The sequence below is a fragment of the Topomyia yanbarensis genome, chromosome 1 (genome assembly GCF_030247195.1).
Source record: "Topomyia yanbarensis strain Yona2022 chromosome 1, ASM3024719v1, whole genome shotgun sequence".
Taxonomy (NCBI): Eukaryota; Metazoa; Arthropoda; class Insecta; order Diptera; family Culicidae; genus Topomyia; species Topomyia yanbarensis.
In genome coordinates, this window is record NC_080670.1 from 45,005,948 (window position 1) to 45,022,584 (window position 16,637).

The window sequence follows — 16,637 nt, forward strand, 5'->3', positions numbered from 1 at the left end:
CTCATCAAAGTATTACTTGGTGGGGGGATCATAGAGCTTTTATCGTACTTATTACCGCAAGCCATTTAGCTTCGGCTTCCGTAAGCCATTTAGCTCCTAGCTTTTTCACGATCTATTCGGATAGTTACCGGCGGTGAACTCACCCTTGTTCCGACTGAGAGTTCCTCGGCGGCGGAATTTCTCTCGAAACCGATACCCGTTTCCTTGAGCTCCCAGCTTTATCGAGATCTACTCGAAAATTTCCCTGATGTGAATCTACTCCACACCGACTGTGAATTCACCGGCGGTGTATTTCTCCCGACACCGATGCTCGTTTTCGGGTGTCATTTAGTGTTTATAAGCTTAATGTCAGTCACTTCAGCGTGCAATTTAAGGGGAGATTCTCCTGAATTCGGTAGAAACTCGAGCAATATTTGAGAATTTGTTGTGGAAAAATGATAAAACATACGAACTTCTGCTTTTGATTCGTTATTTATCGATAATTAGAGAATGGCGGATCTTGTCAGCCTCTGCGCGCGGCAGCATCGTCCTATTTGGTCAAGTGTAGGGCCTTTCGTAGTAAACTGAAATGAGAAATAAATATAATTTATTAAAATTGATAAAATTTCCTGTGACTTACACCTAATTTTAATTAATTTTAATGAAAAAAAACACAATTTTATAGACGTTAAAGACAGAGTGAAATTTGTTTCTCTTCTTACTGTAATCTCGTTTTTATAAAAAAATTTCATGCCAATGCTAGGTATAAGTCAGAACTTCCATACATTTTTTTGAATAAAGAAAATCAGATCAATAGAACAAGACCTATTGTTGACGTTAGTAGAAAAAAACATTGTTTCGAGAAAAGCGGCATTTTGAAGACGCCATTTTGAAATTTCGAAAAAAAAATCATTGAATAACTAACAAAAGAACATAAGCAAAAGTTCGGAGTCCTTTCATTTTTCCACAAAAAATAATCAAATATTGCTTTCATTTTCCGCCGAATCCAGGAGAAAGTCCCCTTAATTGCCTCTATTTATGTATTTATGTGTATGCCCTAAAACCAGTTTGGCTAAGGTAACAAACCAATTCAATCAAAATAACAACATAAATAGTAGCATGAAAATGTAAATTTCGTGGATGTAATAAACTATATAACGCGTACGATAAATAATAAGCGTAATGAGGATACTTTCGTGAAATAATTTTCTGAATCAATGAGAAAGCCTCAATCGCACCTATCGGTGGATTAAAACATCTTTTTGCAATACTTGGCACACATAACAAAAAATACAGCGACATTGATCACACGAACGACTATTCGTCTAAACGCCCCTTCGATAATCACAATAATGCCTTTGCCCTTTTCGACCAGGTCAACAACAGATCGATCCCACTAACTACCATCACGTGACTACACCTCCGTCCACCAAGAGTACAGCGTTCCTACAGGTGCTACGTCATAGTTCGCGTGTACCATAGTATCTATGGAGGGGCAAAAAATACACAACTGCGTGTAAAATATACATACAATAAACCAAAGGACCAATAGCCGCTATTGGTGTAACGGGTTCCTTACCTGTTGTCCAGTCTTTTTTCCCACTTCGACTAAAACAGATGCAAATAACGCTTTAGTGTTTGGGCTCTAGAAAATCAATAACTGAATAGCTTAATACAAGAATGGTTCACTACTCGATTACTATTATCGTCGTTGCTGTACTGTTTTTAATAAGTACCCAGAATTCAGCTTCTGTAAGTGCCGCAAAACATATCGAGAGATTGGAAACGTTTTTCTCATGGCCTACTTCCAGCAACAACCAGATTTTCGTATCCTAGCGCCTAAATTCATATGCGCTCGTTCAGAAACACAAAGTAATCACACTGGACCGGATGATAAAAAACACCGACAAATAACAATTAAGTAAAGTTTGGTTTAACATAACACATGAGAGACGTATTTCACTCAGCTCTTACTTCTGGTAGAATCAATTTAATTGCACAGTACATGCATAAGTTATCACTATTTAATTTTTATAACTTTAATGATTTATTCACACCTCACCAATGATTCTCAGTCGCACGTCACAAAAATTCTCCTCTGTCCAAGCCAATGTTTCTTAGCTGTCCATTTTCACAAGAAAAACACAACATAAGAAATCCATTTTCTTCCCCACACCGCATGCAGTCTCCAGACGAAGGGTGGCCAGCGACTACACTACCGAGTGACCGTGCTGTTTACTCTGCTAGATGGGTTCATCAGTCAACGGCACACGATACAGCTCTGGCGAAGTGTTCGACAACTGGAACAACGGCTGCGGAAACAACGGGAACAGATCGCGGACAACAATCAGATCATCATCCCACATGATGACCTAGTTGCTGGGGTGATCTATACGTTCAACATCGTCGGCATAGACGACGCTGGAACGATGAGTGATGGTCAGAACTTTACGATAACGTACCGTGGGAAGAATGCCCGCACTTCTGTCGATCAGGTTGGTTCATCGTCCAGCAATGATGTGTCGTTATTATTGCTTGGTGCAGAGGTCAGCTATTCGGATGTGCCTTATTTGCTGACTGCGAAACTGATTTTTTGTAAACCTAGGAACGATTACAAGGTAAGTCGCTGACAGTGATGTTAAGAAGAGTATAGGAAAACTGATCTTTCCAGGTGAAATGGATGGCGCCTGGAGTTACAGACGCTACCGGAAGCCTTACTACCCAATCAAATATGCTTGCGATTCCTGCCGGAGTTTTGGTTCCTGGTACAAGCTACGAGCTAACTGTAACGGTGATTGACTCGGGAAATGGGGAAGCTATTGCTGGAGCCAAAATGAAGTTATCCATTCTGAAACGTGTCACGAAAGGAATTTTATATCCCGTAGAGGCAATTACCGGATTTGCTCAGTCTACGGAAATTAAAGCTGCATTCAACCGGGCTTTGGATTCTAATGTTACATGGAGCTGTGAAGATAGCAATGGAGATCTAAGTTGCTCGCAGGATTTGATTGTGTCGGCCAGTGCAGTTTCTGTTTTATTCATCAAGGAATCGAGGTTAGTAAATATGAATTTTATCAAGTGTACTCTCTGATGGTCTCTAACTCTCGTTTGCACATTGCAAAGTGGCTGCTCGGCACAGTGATCTGCAACGCCAAAATTATGAACTACACACCAAACTTTGGTTGTCGATTTCAACAAAATATTGCTGAATTTTCATCAGCTGAAACCCGGTCAGCGTGGCAAGCAGAAAGTTAGCAAAAGTTGAGCAAAGCGATATTGATGCTGGCAGAGTTTCTGCGAGCATTTTGCACGATTTGTGCGAGAATTCTGGCAACGAATTCGCTGAAATGCAACAACCGTTTCTGACAGAAGCGGTTAAACCAACCGATGCTGCTCTCTTTTATCCAGAATCCAGTCAGAAATGTACGGCCAAGATCTCTACACGCTTCCTGCCACATCTTTGTCAGATATTTTGCTCGATTCGTGCTAAATTCTACCAAATTGCACAGTTTATGTCCGAGTTATGCCAGGCTTTTGCTCGGTTCCTGTCAAAATTTGCCAGAAAACGCGAGCGAAACCGAGTTCGCCCTAGCTCAACTAAACCGACAGGATACGCGCAGAAATCTGACAGGGCTGCCAAACCAAGACTTACAAAAATCTAGCAGAGCGATCTCTGCAAGAAAATTTGCTCACTGGGAAGTTTCAGCAATACAAGATGCCGAAAAATCGGCAATTTGACTTGAACCTGTTTGACAGATTCGCTTTGCTGAAAATTTAGTAATTCAAGTTGTCAAATTGACAGCGCAATTACCGGATTTACAGCAATCCAGTCCGGTATACTGAGAATTCGGCAATTGGGCTGTCAATTTGACAATTTGAGTTACTGAATTTTCAGCAAAGCGAATCTGTCAAACAGGTTCAATTCAAATTGCCGAATTTTCGGCATTTTGTGTTGCTGAAACTTTTAGCTGATGAAAAGTCAATAAACTTTTGCTAATATTCGGTGAAAAAATTTGGTGTGTACATAGAGGCAAACCATCGAAATATTCACAGGGTGTCTTCGGAGGAATTGTTCGTATATGAATTCCCCGCAATCTGATAAAAATGATAATTAGGAATGGCTTACTATGATCGAGCTGAAACATACACTTTGTATACTGACGAGATGGAAAGTTGGTGTCTCGAAGTATTTGAGCAAAGAATAGACCAACTAGGTACCTGCTACCATGTCGTAAGAGGCGACTAACAACAGGAGGCGTCCCTGAGTTGAGGTCTTGGTACCGAAGACTGAATTTGACTAAAGGGACTTAAAAATGTTAACCACGCTCGGAGCATTATGGGCTTTGCCTTTTTTCTGGTTGGCAAATCTCTATGGAAATGGATATTTATTTCTTCACAGACCGTGGAATCGAAGTTATGGGCATGTCTCAGGTTCAGCTTTTCTGATCCGCTGATGGTGATTATAATACAACATATTTGAGCTCTGCCGGATGTTGTACAAAAATGGCGAAAGACAAAGTTTCAGGTTCTCTCAACGATAAATTAATTTCCGGTATTAACGTGCAGCAACTCATCACAGTTCAGTTGTGGAAATACACAACAAAAGCTTCTGTTTTAGCAATCTTCCGTGATTTGTTTTGTTTCACGGAAGCGTACGCGTTGTTGTAATACACATGTAGATTGTTAATAAATAACGGATCGTTGCTTAGTATTTGGTCCATTCTCGATCGTTCTTGTCGGAAGCAAACGAGCGCAGTTTGCTGAACTAGACATATTCCGTGAACTGCATTAAGAAGCGGAACGCTACGCTTCCCGAACTCATTTGCATTATTGCTTCAATTTAAACTTTTTCGACTTTCAGAAAGACAACACATCCTCAACAATATTTGCCATCTGGTCATTCTTGGTTTGTTGAATTCTTGCATGGTTCAGCTCCCAAGCAAAGCCGAACATCAAAATTACAACAAGTAGAATTCATATTTTGATAATAGCATCAAGTTGACATCTTATTTTGCTTTCAGGTTTAGATTACCTTTCTGGCCCGGTTTCGTGAACTACGAAACTCTGCAGCCCTTTCTTCTTTCATGGGCTGGCTAGCGGGTGTCTTTTTCAGTAGCCGGAGTGCTTTGCGGCGGTCTTTGATGGCTTGACTGAGCTCCGCGTTCCACCAGTGGGTGGCTCGGTTTGCCACTTGTACGAAGAATGCTGCACTCGGCGGCTTGAACGAGTTTAGTCATTAGTTGGTCAGGTGTGTATTCGCGGCCTGATGCAAGAGAGTCCGAGACTGCCTCCTCGTAGGCGTTCCATTCCGCCTGATCGTATAGCCAGCGCCGATGGCGAATCGTCGCTATTTCCAGCATCTGCGAGAACGGACCAACCACATGATGATGATGGGCGTTGAAGTTCCCCATCACCAGGAAGGGGGTGTTTAGTTGCTCCAGCATGTTCTTCAGTTTTGAACCGATATTGCGCACTCTGGTGGGGATGTAGACAGAGGCCACTGTACATCTGACCGGATAGGATATGGTTCGTGCCACGACTATTCCGTATTGAATTGTACCGGTGTTGATGGGATGTTAGTCCGGACTCCGAGGCCACTGGTCTGAAATATGTTATCTCCGCTTCTAGCCTCCCACGAGTACAGGTTGTCCAGCCACGGTCCGGGATTGGACCCAACCCGGATGAGTTTCTTGGAGAGCCAAGCATATTGGTAGAAGCTGAGCAATTTGCAACTGTAGATCCCCCATGCAACCCCGGAAGCCGTTCATGTTCCACTGTAAAGCGAGTGTGAGTCGGAGGGTGGAGTCGTTTTCATTGACGAATTGTCGGGACTGAGACTGTGTTCCGCGGTTGATTGGGTCCGGTAAGGTGTATGGTGGGACGTTCTTTCCTTGCTTCCTCTGACAGGAGCGTTGCCATGAGGTTTCGGCTCGCCGATAATATCGCTGTATTGGGTGAGGGGACTCCATTCTATTGGGGTTTGCTCGGTGGTCGTCCTACACGGCCTTTCGTTGGTGAACAGTACAGCGGACGGAGAATGGTTGTCTTCGATGGACTGTAGGTGATCGTTGCAGTATGGAAAGGCGGCACAGGGCAATAATCTGGTCTAGGTTGTGTGAGTTGGGGAGCTGACTTACTCGGAGGGGAGCCGGGTTCCCTGCATCGGCAGCCGCCTGAGGGAAGGCTTTCTCCGTGACTATACAGTTAGCGATTTCGGATAATGTGTTGGAGGCTAAGCTCTCGGTCGGCCTTCGATCAGGTCTGGTGCTACAGAGGTCATGAGGGTCGTACCTCGGTTGGGGGTGATGCTCGAGTGGGCTAACGGACTACCCTTCCAGCGACCGCAGTGGGTATGACAAGGGGCCCGCAGGGGTGAGATTAGGTGTTACTTTGGTCGGTTGCCAGTTGTGGAATATCATTGGATGCCAAGAGCATTCGGTGATAGGGCTTGGTGCCTGATGGGCTGGGATTTCGGTGTGATCCCTGTTATTTGTTGGTTGAATTTTACTAGTGTTTACCAGCGGGCCTAAGTCCTCGGTCGGTCTTCTGTTGGATCTGGTGCTGCTGGGGTTGGATGAGGCGCACCTCTGTCGGTGCATGAGTGGACTAGCGGACTGCCCTTCCAGTGACCGCAGTGGGTGTAGCAAGGGGTCCACGGGGGATAGATTAGATGTCGCCTTGATCAGTTGCCAATTGTGGGACCTAATTGCATACCAACAGCATCCAGCGATGTGGCTGGATGCCCGATAGGCTGGGATTTCAGTGTCAACGCAGTTGTTTGTCAGTGGACATTGGTTTCCCGTCGTTGTATGTCCGGCGGGGGGACAGACGAGTTGATGTTGCTGAGCTGTCTGGAGACGTACGGCTTTCGTTGGTTGGAGAAGGTGTGTTGTTGTGTTGCTTCCTGGGGATTTCCGGTTAGGTTGCTTTGGTGTTCTTTGTTTTAGGGCTGCGATATTTTTCTATGCAATCTGCACGGTGCTCCCGTTTGTTTCTGTTACGGCTGGATCTGCTTTCACCGGAGCATGAAGCTTCTGAGGTTGCTAGGTAGGTTTGCATTCTATCGGTTGACGGTAGTCTGGGGTCTCAGGTGTTTGCTGGGGACCCCATCGGCTTGAGGGATTCGCCTGCTTTTTGGCCATAAGGTGTTTTTAATGTCTTCGAGGGATTTTCTTAACGCCGCCATTTCAATTTTTAGTTCCTTATTTTCTTTTCTCGAGCAGGTTAATTCATTGTTAAGCCTTTTGATTTCATCGTCCTTGGGCGATCGGTTTGCTACCAGATTTCTTGAGTTTGTCGACCTCCTCCGTCAGAGCGCGTATGGTTATGTCCCTTTCATCAGCTATGGGCGTGAGGTGTTTTTGAGTGTCCGCAAAGGTATGTTTGTTGGTGGATTGGTTGACCAGTGGCCTCGGAGAACGTTAGGTTTCTTTCAGTCTTAAGTTTAAGGATTTGGGCCTCCTTAATCTGAACAGGGCGCAGGGGTCGATCTCTGGCTGAATGCTTGTCACCGCAGTTAATGAATTTGCTCTTCTCATTGCACGGGACACCTTTGTTGACTTGGTGTTCCCCGCTGCAATTAAGGCACACCACCTGCACGAGAACAAAGCCAGAGCAAAACGATAACTTAACCGATCACTCCGGGTGGTTGATACAATCTGGTCAGAAATTTTTACATGTGGAAAGGAAATTCTTACTCCCAACGATATTACACTCACATGTAGTTTTCCTTACAGGACATTCCATGTGAAGATTCCCTCTCAGTAGGAGTGGTTTTTTGGCTATATGGGGAGATAACAAGGAAGGCAGGTGGCCTATTACACTAGCAGCTCTCTGATGGAGGGACGTGCTCGTGTCTACTGTCGTGAAATGAGATTTGAACAGTCTCACTCGCTAGGTAGATACTGTACTGTATTCCAAGTAAAAATCTTCGCTATTACGTGCGCAGTAGAATCGATCCTTCAATAGAGCTTGCCAGGCAAAGTTTTAACTTTTTGCTCCGATAGTCAGGCTGCAATCAAGACCCTTTTTCGGACAAATCACGGTCCAAGTTAGTGATTGCATGCCGAATTCAAATAGAAGAGCTTAGCATTGACAATAGCGGCCCAGCATATCATGTGTGCTTTCTTATATAGAATTTTTTTTGAAACTCTCTGATGCTCTCTAACTTTCGTTTGCCCATTGCAAAGTTAGATTTTAGATGAATTTAGATGTATCTTCAAAATAACTGAGGTTTTTCATTTTTTTTTTTCAGATATACAATAACCATTTCGACCGAAGATTTCCAAACATCTTCAACCATTGAAGTGAATCCTAAATCTACCATCACCGTATCACTCCAGAAACTGCCTCCCATGTATCTGGTTCCAGGTCAGCACTACGAAATCATAGCCGACGTTAGTGGTCTGGTTCCAAAATGCACCTGCAACTGGACAGTAGTGAACGAGAAAGGGTATTCTCACTTCGATTCTGCTAGCGTTGACACTCTGGGAGGAATCTTCATTAACGACATCGAGGAAAATTTCCTCTCCGAACTGGTAGACTACGGGAATGATACGGTGGAGCGGGAAGTCAAACTAATAATACCGGCAATGCTGAGCTCAGCTAACCGAACCTTATTGGAATCAAATGTCCTATACAAATTCAGACTAATCACCAAGTGCCCGGAACCGATCGACGACAGCACCAACTATACCGACACAAATCGGGGCACAGTTAGTAGCTACTGGGATATGATAGTGGAAACAAATGCACCACCGGAGGGCCAACCTTTGGAAATAAAACCGATAGATAATGGAACTGCTATGAGTACTACTTTCACGTGGTCTGTAGGAACCGCTATGGACTTGGAGATAGATTACCCCCTTAAGTATTCCTATTGGTATACGGTAGAAGGATTCTCTATAAACATCGCCAATTACTACGACGTTATGTCAACGGAAACTCAGTTACCCTACTCGACTGAAAAAATCCTCCCGTATTACGTAGTTTGTGACTCCCGAGAAGCATGTTCCCGAGTTAACGGCCCTATGATCACTGTTGTTTCGAATCCTTTTTTGAGTGAAACACAAATACAGTTTCTGTTAGATGCAATTCGACAAAAATTCAAGCGAGGAAATTATCAGGAAACAACGAAAATTGCATTTGAAACATTGTTCACACTCCGGAATCAAGCATCAGATAATTATAACAAAACGTACTCTGATATGATGATCATCCTCGAGGATCAAATTTCAGCGATTCAAACGGCTTTTCTTGAACGTTCATCCTACATAACTGAGACTAGCGTGCTACAATTCGCGCAACAGGTGAAAACTCTGATCGATTTCAAACAAGGTAGCAACGATCATCTTCTCGGTCAGCTGCTAGAATTGGTCAACTGCGTGGAGCAAGGTACCACCCGCCAAACCCGTTCAGCCGACCCCAAACCGATCACAAATATGGTGGACACCACCAGCACCAAGATCGAACTATATGAAAGCCTGCTTAAATCACCGAATAGAACTTCGGAATCCAAAAGAACGGTAAAGGCTCAGATCCTGAGCTACATACCGGAAGCAGCACAGCGTTACTGCACCAACCAGCAAGCCGGCTACTCAGACGATTGGTTCTCACTGGAAACCACGAGGTTGAAGCCCACCAGCAAATATCCTCTGCGAGCGTCCATCCGAATTCCAGGTGATACAACATTTCCTCAACGAGCAGTTCTAAGTGGTTCTGGTGGGCCAAAGATCGAAACGTTAGCGGATACGGCATCATATCTATGTTTAGGTACGGTACTGTATCATGAAGATCTTCTATCGCTGGAGGCTCCTAGCGTCGAACACGGTATCTATCAGGTATTCATGATGGTGGTAGATAAGTACGAGCTAGGAGTGCTTGCAGAATGGAAAGAAGGATCATATCTTTGGAATATAACTATTGCTAGTGATGGCCATTCGCAACGTTATCGGGTATGGATAGTAAACAAATAACAAATATACAGTCGATTATTTTTTTCTGCTTTTTTCGTTCTAACGCAGTGTCAGCTTTGGACCGATGAAAACACGTGGGCTGAAAAATTCTGCTCGAGTTTTGTTAGTGGCAATTATCTTTTCTGTAACTGCACCCAGATGAATTATTTAAGGTATGATTCATATTATCTTCTAGATATAAACTAATATTTTACCCGGTACAGAATAATTTCAACAAACACGACCGAAATCACAGATGTCACTACACTCTCCGCGATCCCAACTACTTCAGATGTAACGAACCAACAATCTACAGAAACGTCTCCCGCGACGATATTTCCAGAGACTACAACTGATACCGACATGATGACATTTGCTCCTCTACACTCATCTTCAACTGTGACGAAAAGTATTCCGACATCTATTCCCACTAAATCTTCAACTAGTACTACCAAATCACCACCAACTCTCGCAGCGATCAGTGGTCACGTCGCAAACACCTCCCTAGACGAAACCAGTCAACTGAAAGCGAACGGAACTCGTCGTCATGTGGTTGGAGCGGTTGGTCCTCTCGGATATTCGATTGTTGCGGCCCTAGTCTTGTGCGGAATATTGACGATGTTGGCTCTGGTGCTCTACAAACGTCGTCGTCGGACAACCACACTAGCCGAGGAACTGCAGAGCATCGCCGCCAGGGTACGAAGTCAGTCTCTACCAGTGCGGTATGCGCGCTTTCATGATGAGCACAACATGATTGGTGAAAACGTGTCCACCATATCCGATACGATCACCGTTTAAATGTGAGTATAACATTCACGATCGGTGGTAAATAAGATGATATAGTGAGCAAGGATGAAACACCGAACGCAATTGGCACGATATTTCGCTCATAGATATTTGTATTGATTCTCAAAACGCGGTATGTTAATTTGTTCTCTTTTGAGCCTCGGCAAATACCTCACAGATAACCTAATAAATGGAATTTTAAGCTTGTAGTCGTTGTCCTTTGCGATTGTATGGCAGCAATAAAAATACATTAGTTACGTCTCATAAGAATCCGACACAAACTTAGTGCCGAACTGACCGTGTGTTCTTGAGCAAACCTCTAGTCGAGCGCGATTTCCCTCAAGAAAATGAGTTCTGTTAAGCTGGTGAGGACTACAAATATAAAATCTTGGTTTGGCTTAGCAAGCAAACGCAAAAGGCACTTTGAAATATTTCTCCCTAAGGAGAAAAGTGTTCACCCTAAGGAGAAAACTTCAGATAATACACTCGATTAGGGGTTTGCTCTGATGGTGCACAAATTGAATTTTCAGTTTTGAAGCTAGCGTCAATCCTGCGCCAGCTTAGTTCTGACAGTAAGTTAGTGTCGATTTCTGATAAGACAGTTGAAATGCAAATTCCATTACTAATTTGGTTGTAGATTTTGTGCCCTTCAAGTGCAAAAATGCTTTCAGTCAATTTTCTCTCTAGTTTAAGTACATTGGCTTTCACCTATATTTTTCTCCTTAACAGAACTCATTTTCTTGCGTTTCACGTTTTAGCCGTGTTATGTCCGGCGTCTCAATTTCATTTCAGCAATGAATTGGACCACTAGGTGTCTGTTCCCATATCGCAAGAGGGTATTACCAACAGATGTGGCTGTGGTTAACTAGAAGGCTGGTAACATTGTGAGCGTACCATTAGCTTAGGTAGACTGCCTTTAGTTGCACTTCATTATTGACCGAATGAGTAAAAATGCACAATGAACCAACAGAATGTTACTTGGGAGATATAAAGCATTCTCACTGTGTATATTTACTGATTCCATTCTTTAATAAACTGATCAATAACGACGCCGGCCACGACCATGGCTGTTCTACCGAGGAAGGGAAGGAATGTTAGTTAGCACTCGCTTTGGCTAGAGATCGAGACTACATCTGCATCTCTACGAGAATCATGGGAAAGGAATTGTGTTAGTAGGTAAGGAGAAAGATCAGGATATGTCTTGGTAGACAATACGATCTGGGCAGTACGTCCTATAATCATTCGCAACTGATTTCCAAAATGTCAATCACTCAAAAGTCAAACTCAAAAACGCCGACCATCGACTTTCTGGGATTTTTGTGATTACGTATTATTAAAACGTAGACGTAATATTTCAGTGTGCGTTGGAAAAGTTTTAAATTGTGCGTGGTGTATGTTTTTTGGTATCTCTGTATTTCGTAACTAAGCTCACCATTAGCTTAATCTTAACAATTGAACTCGTTATTAAAAAAAGAAAATAACAGTATTCCGATTCCTCCACGTGAGAACCCTATATCAAAAGACAAACGGTCCACTACAATACTGCAATACATATCTAATCAGTCACTTCCTAGAGCTAGGAACTCCTAGCACATTATTATTCGCCTCTTACGACATGGGAGCAGGTTCCCAGTGGTTCTATTCTCGGCTGAAACAGCGCAAAAAAATTAGCCCGCCGGACACCACACAGCTTGCACAAAACACTTCACAGCACAATACACTAAATACCCACCTCAGCGACCTTCTATTTTTTCGGCCAGATACAACACATTTTCGGTAACTTATCATAACACCCAGCCAATAAACTTTTCCCACCATAGCCAATAAACCCACCCCAGCCACTAAACTTCCTCTTTATGGCACAAAAAAAATTCTCGAAATTTTCTTAAATTTCTAATTTCAAAATAAAACCACTGAACATATCGAGCCCAAAAGCCAGACGAACTAGCTGCACTCCACACGATGCAATCGTCGCAGGCTGGCCATCACCAACACAATCATCTCCACTGGCATGGCAAAACTAACACACCTTACGATGACGTATCATCGCAATCAGCGATGCCAACCTTCCAGTTTAAACTGGAAAAAACTTCCAGTTTTTTTACAACATCCAGTCAAACAGACAATCGGAAAAAGCTTCGTTTTTTAAATTTGAGACAGTTTTTCAGTTTTTTTTAAATATTCATTTATTTAGTTTTTTTTTTCTCACAAATTGTAACTTGATTCATAGAATTTTCAAGCAAGCGATGGGATGATGCCGAGTGTCCCAGAAAAAGATTTTAATCCATCCATACCATGAGTAAAACGGTTCGGGAATGTACATTTTGATTCGATTTCAAATAAATTTTACTCAGACATGGTGGCAGTACATTGTGTCAAATATTTTGATGAACATTTGTTGAAGTCTCGGCAGATGGTCTTAAATTTAGGATTTTGTGGATGTGTAGATTAAATCCTTCATAGTAGTAAAATTCGACTGTAATTATTACAATTACAATCATATTCGAATGTTTTAATATTTTTTTAAAATTTGGACAGCAATATCAAAAAACCGACTCAAATTTTCAGTAAAAGGTATGGAACATACATGTTTACTTAAAATTACTTTCATTGATCGTTGACTTTAACATTACAAGGGTAAAGTAGGTTTTTTTTTCGAGCACCCAGTTTTTTTCAAGAAAGGTTCTTTTTGAAAAAAATGTTGGCAACGCCGATCGCAATTTTCACTACCGGTAGCCAGCCATTTTGCACCTTTTTATCACTCGCGGACGCTCTTTCGTTATTCTACTTCGGATTATACGACCACATAACGAAATGGGTTTCACTACACTAAAATCCGCGGAAAACCAGGGTTAAAACTGCCTTTGCACGTGTATCGCGACTCGAGCAAAACCGGACACGAACCGAAAGGCAGACGATCCAATCTAAACTCGGTAACAACGGGAGCGGGCCATTTGGCATAAAGTCATTTGACATAGTCATTTGGCATAAGGTCATTTGCCATAGTAGACATTTGGCATAACGGTCATTTGGCATGAGGGACATGTGGCATAATGGACATTTGGCATAACGGACATTTGCCATAATTTTTGCTAATTACCTAATATTGATTATGTTTCGAGTGAGTTTGGATTCTTTGCTATGGCAAATTTTAGTATAGTATAGTGTAGAACTGCGACCCACCCGACTTATTTTTTGTTTTGGCCATTATTATTAGGTTCGCCAGTGAGTTTTGGTTTTCCGAACAATGTTTCAATAATTAAAATTATCCTTATTATCTTTCTTTATATCATGAGCTGTTCTTTCGAATTATTTGCTTTATCATTTGTGGATTTCATCATGCTTTTCAAACGATGATTTATTGAATGAACTTACATATATTTAACCGACGGTTGTTACACTACTCTAGCTCTTGGGGCGAAACCAGTGCAATGCGGCTTTGCCGCATAACCGAGACCAAGGCTGGGCCAGAAGGCCGCCGACCCGCCGTCGGAAGCGGCGGCCCATCGCAAGCAAACCAGTGATCCACTCATTTGCCCGGATTACTCAAACATAGGGGTTATAAATTAGTTTAAGTAGGCACATTAGTCGTAAATGTTTTTTATTAATTGGTAAAGAAGAATAATCTAATTAATTTTGGTTCAAGTTCAATTTTAGTACTATTGGTAAACAAACTCATTTAAAGTCATTCAAATATTTAGGGAGTTGCCGTTATGCTCAAACATTTGATCTACATTTCAGCTGCTCACAACTGCATAACTAACTTTCCCTCGAACAATGAACGTTATTGTCAACATACAATCAAAATACATTATACATACAAGAAAGGACATACTCAATGAACATCCTGGTAATCAATAACTTTATCACTACATATACCTATGCTAAACGACAGAATCGATTCGTTCATGCTAGAGCCTTGTTGTGTCTTGCTATATGCAGAAGCTATATGCCACTCCACTCAGTCCATTGCTGCTTGTCGACAGCCTCGCAGTCTTCGAAGGGTCCGCTGGTCGTCCTCTATCTGATCGATCCACCGTGCTCGCTGAGCGCCCCGTCTTCTTGTTCCTGTAGGGTCGCCCTCAAGAACCATCTTCACCGGATCGTCGTCCGACATTCTTACAACGTGTCCAGCCCACCGCAAACGTCCTATTTTTGCGGTATGCGCGATGGATGGTTCTTCCAGGAGCTGATGCAACTCATGCTTCATTCATCTGCGCCACGTTCCGTCTTCCATATGCACGCCACCATAGATGGTACGCAACACCTTTCGTTCGAAAACTCCAAGGGCGCGTTGGTCCTCCACGAGCATAGTTCAGGTCTCGTGGCCGTAGAGGACCACCGATCTAATCAGCGTCTTGTAGATAATCAGCTTCGTGCGGCAGCGAATTTTGTTCGACCGGAGCGTCCTCCGGAGTCCAAAGTAGGCACGATTTCCCGCCAAGATTCGTCTCTGAATTTCTCTGCTGGTATCATTGTCGGCGGTCACCAGTGAGCCCAAATACACGAATTCATCGACCATCCCGATTTCGTCACCGTCAATCCGAACTCAGGATGGGAGGTTCGCATTGTCGTCTCTAGAACATCTTCCTCTCATGTATTTTGTCTTCGAAAAGTTGATGGCAAGTCCAATCCTGCTGGCTTCAGCTTTCAGTCTGATGTACGTTTCCGACATCACCTCAAAGTTCCGTGCCATTATGTCAATGTCGTCGGCGAAGCCAAGAAGCTGGACGACCTTCCTGAGGATCGTGTCACTCGTGTCTATCCCCGCTCTCTTTATTACACCTTCTAACGCAACGTTGAACAGTAGGCACGATAGACCATCACCTTGCCGTAACCCTCTTCGAGATTCCAAGGGACTCGAGAGTTTCCCTGAACAACGAACAACGCACATCACCCGATCCATCGTCGCTTTGACTAATCGTGTTAGCTTATCCGGAAAACCGTACTCGTGTATTATCTACCATAGCTGATCTCGATCGATTGTGTCATATGCCGATTTGAAATCGATGAACAAATTATGTGTGGACACGTTGTATTCGCGGCACTTCTGCAGAACCTGCCGAATCGCGAATATTTGGTCCGTGGTTTCGCGGGAACCCATGAATCCCGCTTGGAAGTGCCCCACGAACTCCCTTGCAAATGGTGACAATCGGCGGCAAAGAATTCGGGAGAGGACCTTGTAAGCGGTGCTAAGTAGTGTGATCGTGCAGTAGTTGCAACAATCCAACTTGTCACCCTTTTTGTAGGATGGGAAAACGACACCCTCCATCCACTTCGCCGGAAGAATCTCCTCCTACCAAATGTTTCGATTGCCCAGCGCAGCGCTCTAGCCAGTGTTTCACCACCGTATTGTAATAGCTCGCTGGGTAGTTGATCTACACCGGCAGCTTTGTTGTTTTTCAGCTGACCGATCTCCTCCTTGACTTCTTGGAGATCAGGGGCCGGCAGCCTATCGTTGTCATACCGCCTTCGTCCTCTGCTGCTTCGCCGTTGAGATGGTCGTCATAATACTGCTTCCACCTCTCAATCACCTCACACTCGTTCGAAAGAAGGTTGCCGTCTAAGTCCCTGCACACATCGGCTTGCGGAACGTAGCCTTTGCCGTAGCCTGTTCAGCTTCTCGTAGAACTTCCGTGTTTCGTTTACGCGGTACAGTTGTTCCATCGCTTCGTGATCTCGTTCTTCCTGTTGGCGCTTCTTGCCAAACGACCGTTATGCTGAATCACTGTTTTCTTTAACATAAAAATATCTGTACGAAAAGACCTTCAGCAGCAGCACGGCTTAAAATTATGCCGAATTACCAGGCTTCTCGCACAGTCTTAAATTATGTGTTTCCCTGTAGTTGAAAAAATGGCAAATGACCTCCAGTGTTATCACTTCTCAAAATTATGCCAATTATGTTTGGTATGCCAAATA

The 16,637-nt window shown here is 43.4% G+C and overlaps 1 protein-coding gene across 1 annotated transcript; it reads left to right on the forward strand.

Moving 5' to 3' along the window:
* Positions 1–1,470: 1,470 nt before the first annotated feature.
* On the forward strand, positions 1,471–10,934 carry LOC131677495 (uncharacterized). The gene is made up of 7 exons (XM_058957337.1): positions 1,471–1,731; positions 1,791–1,900; positions 2,165–2,597; positions 2,651–3,033; positions 8,234–9,932; positions 10,002–10,105; positions 10,157–10,934. Exons 1-7 carry the CDS (start codon positions 1,660–1,662, stop codon positions 10,728–10,730), a joined length of 3,375 nt encoding a protein of 1,124 aa, XP_058813320.1. The 5' UTR covers positions 1,471–1,659; the 3' UTR covers positions 10,731–10,934.
* The last annotated feature ends 5,703 nt before the right edge of the window (positions 10,935–16,637 follow it).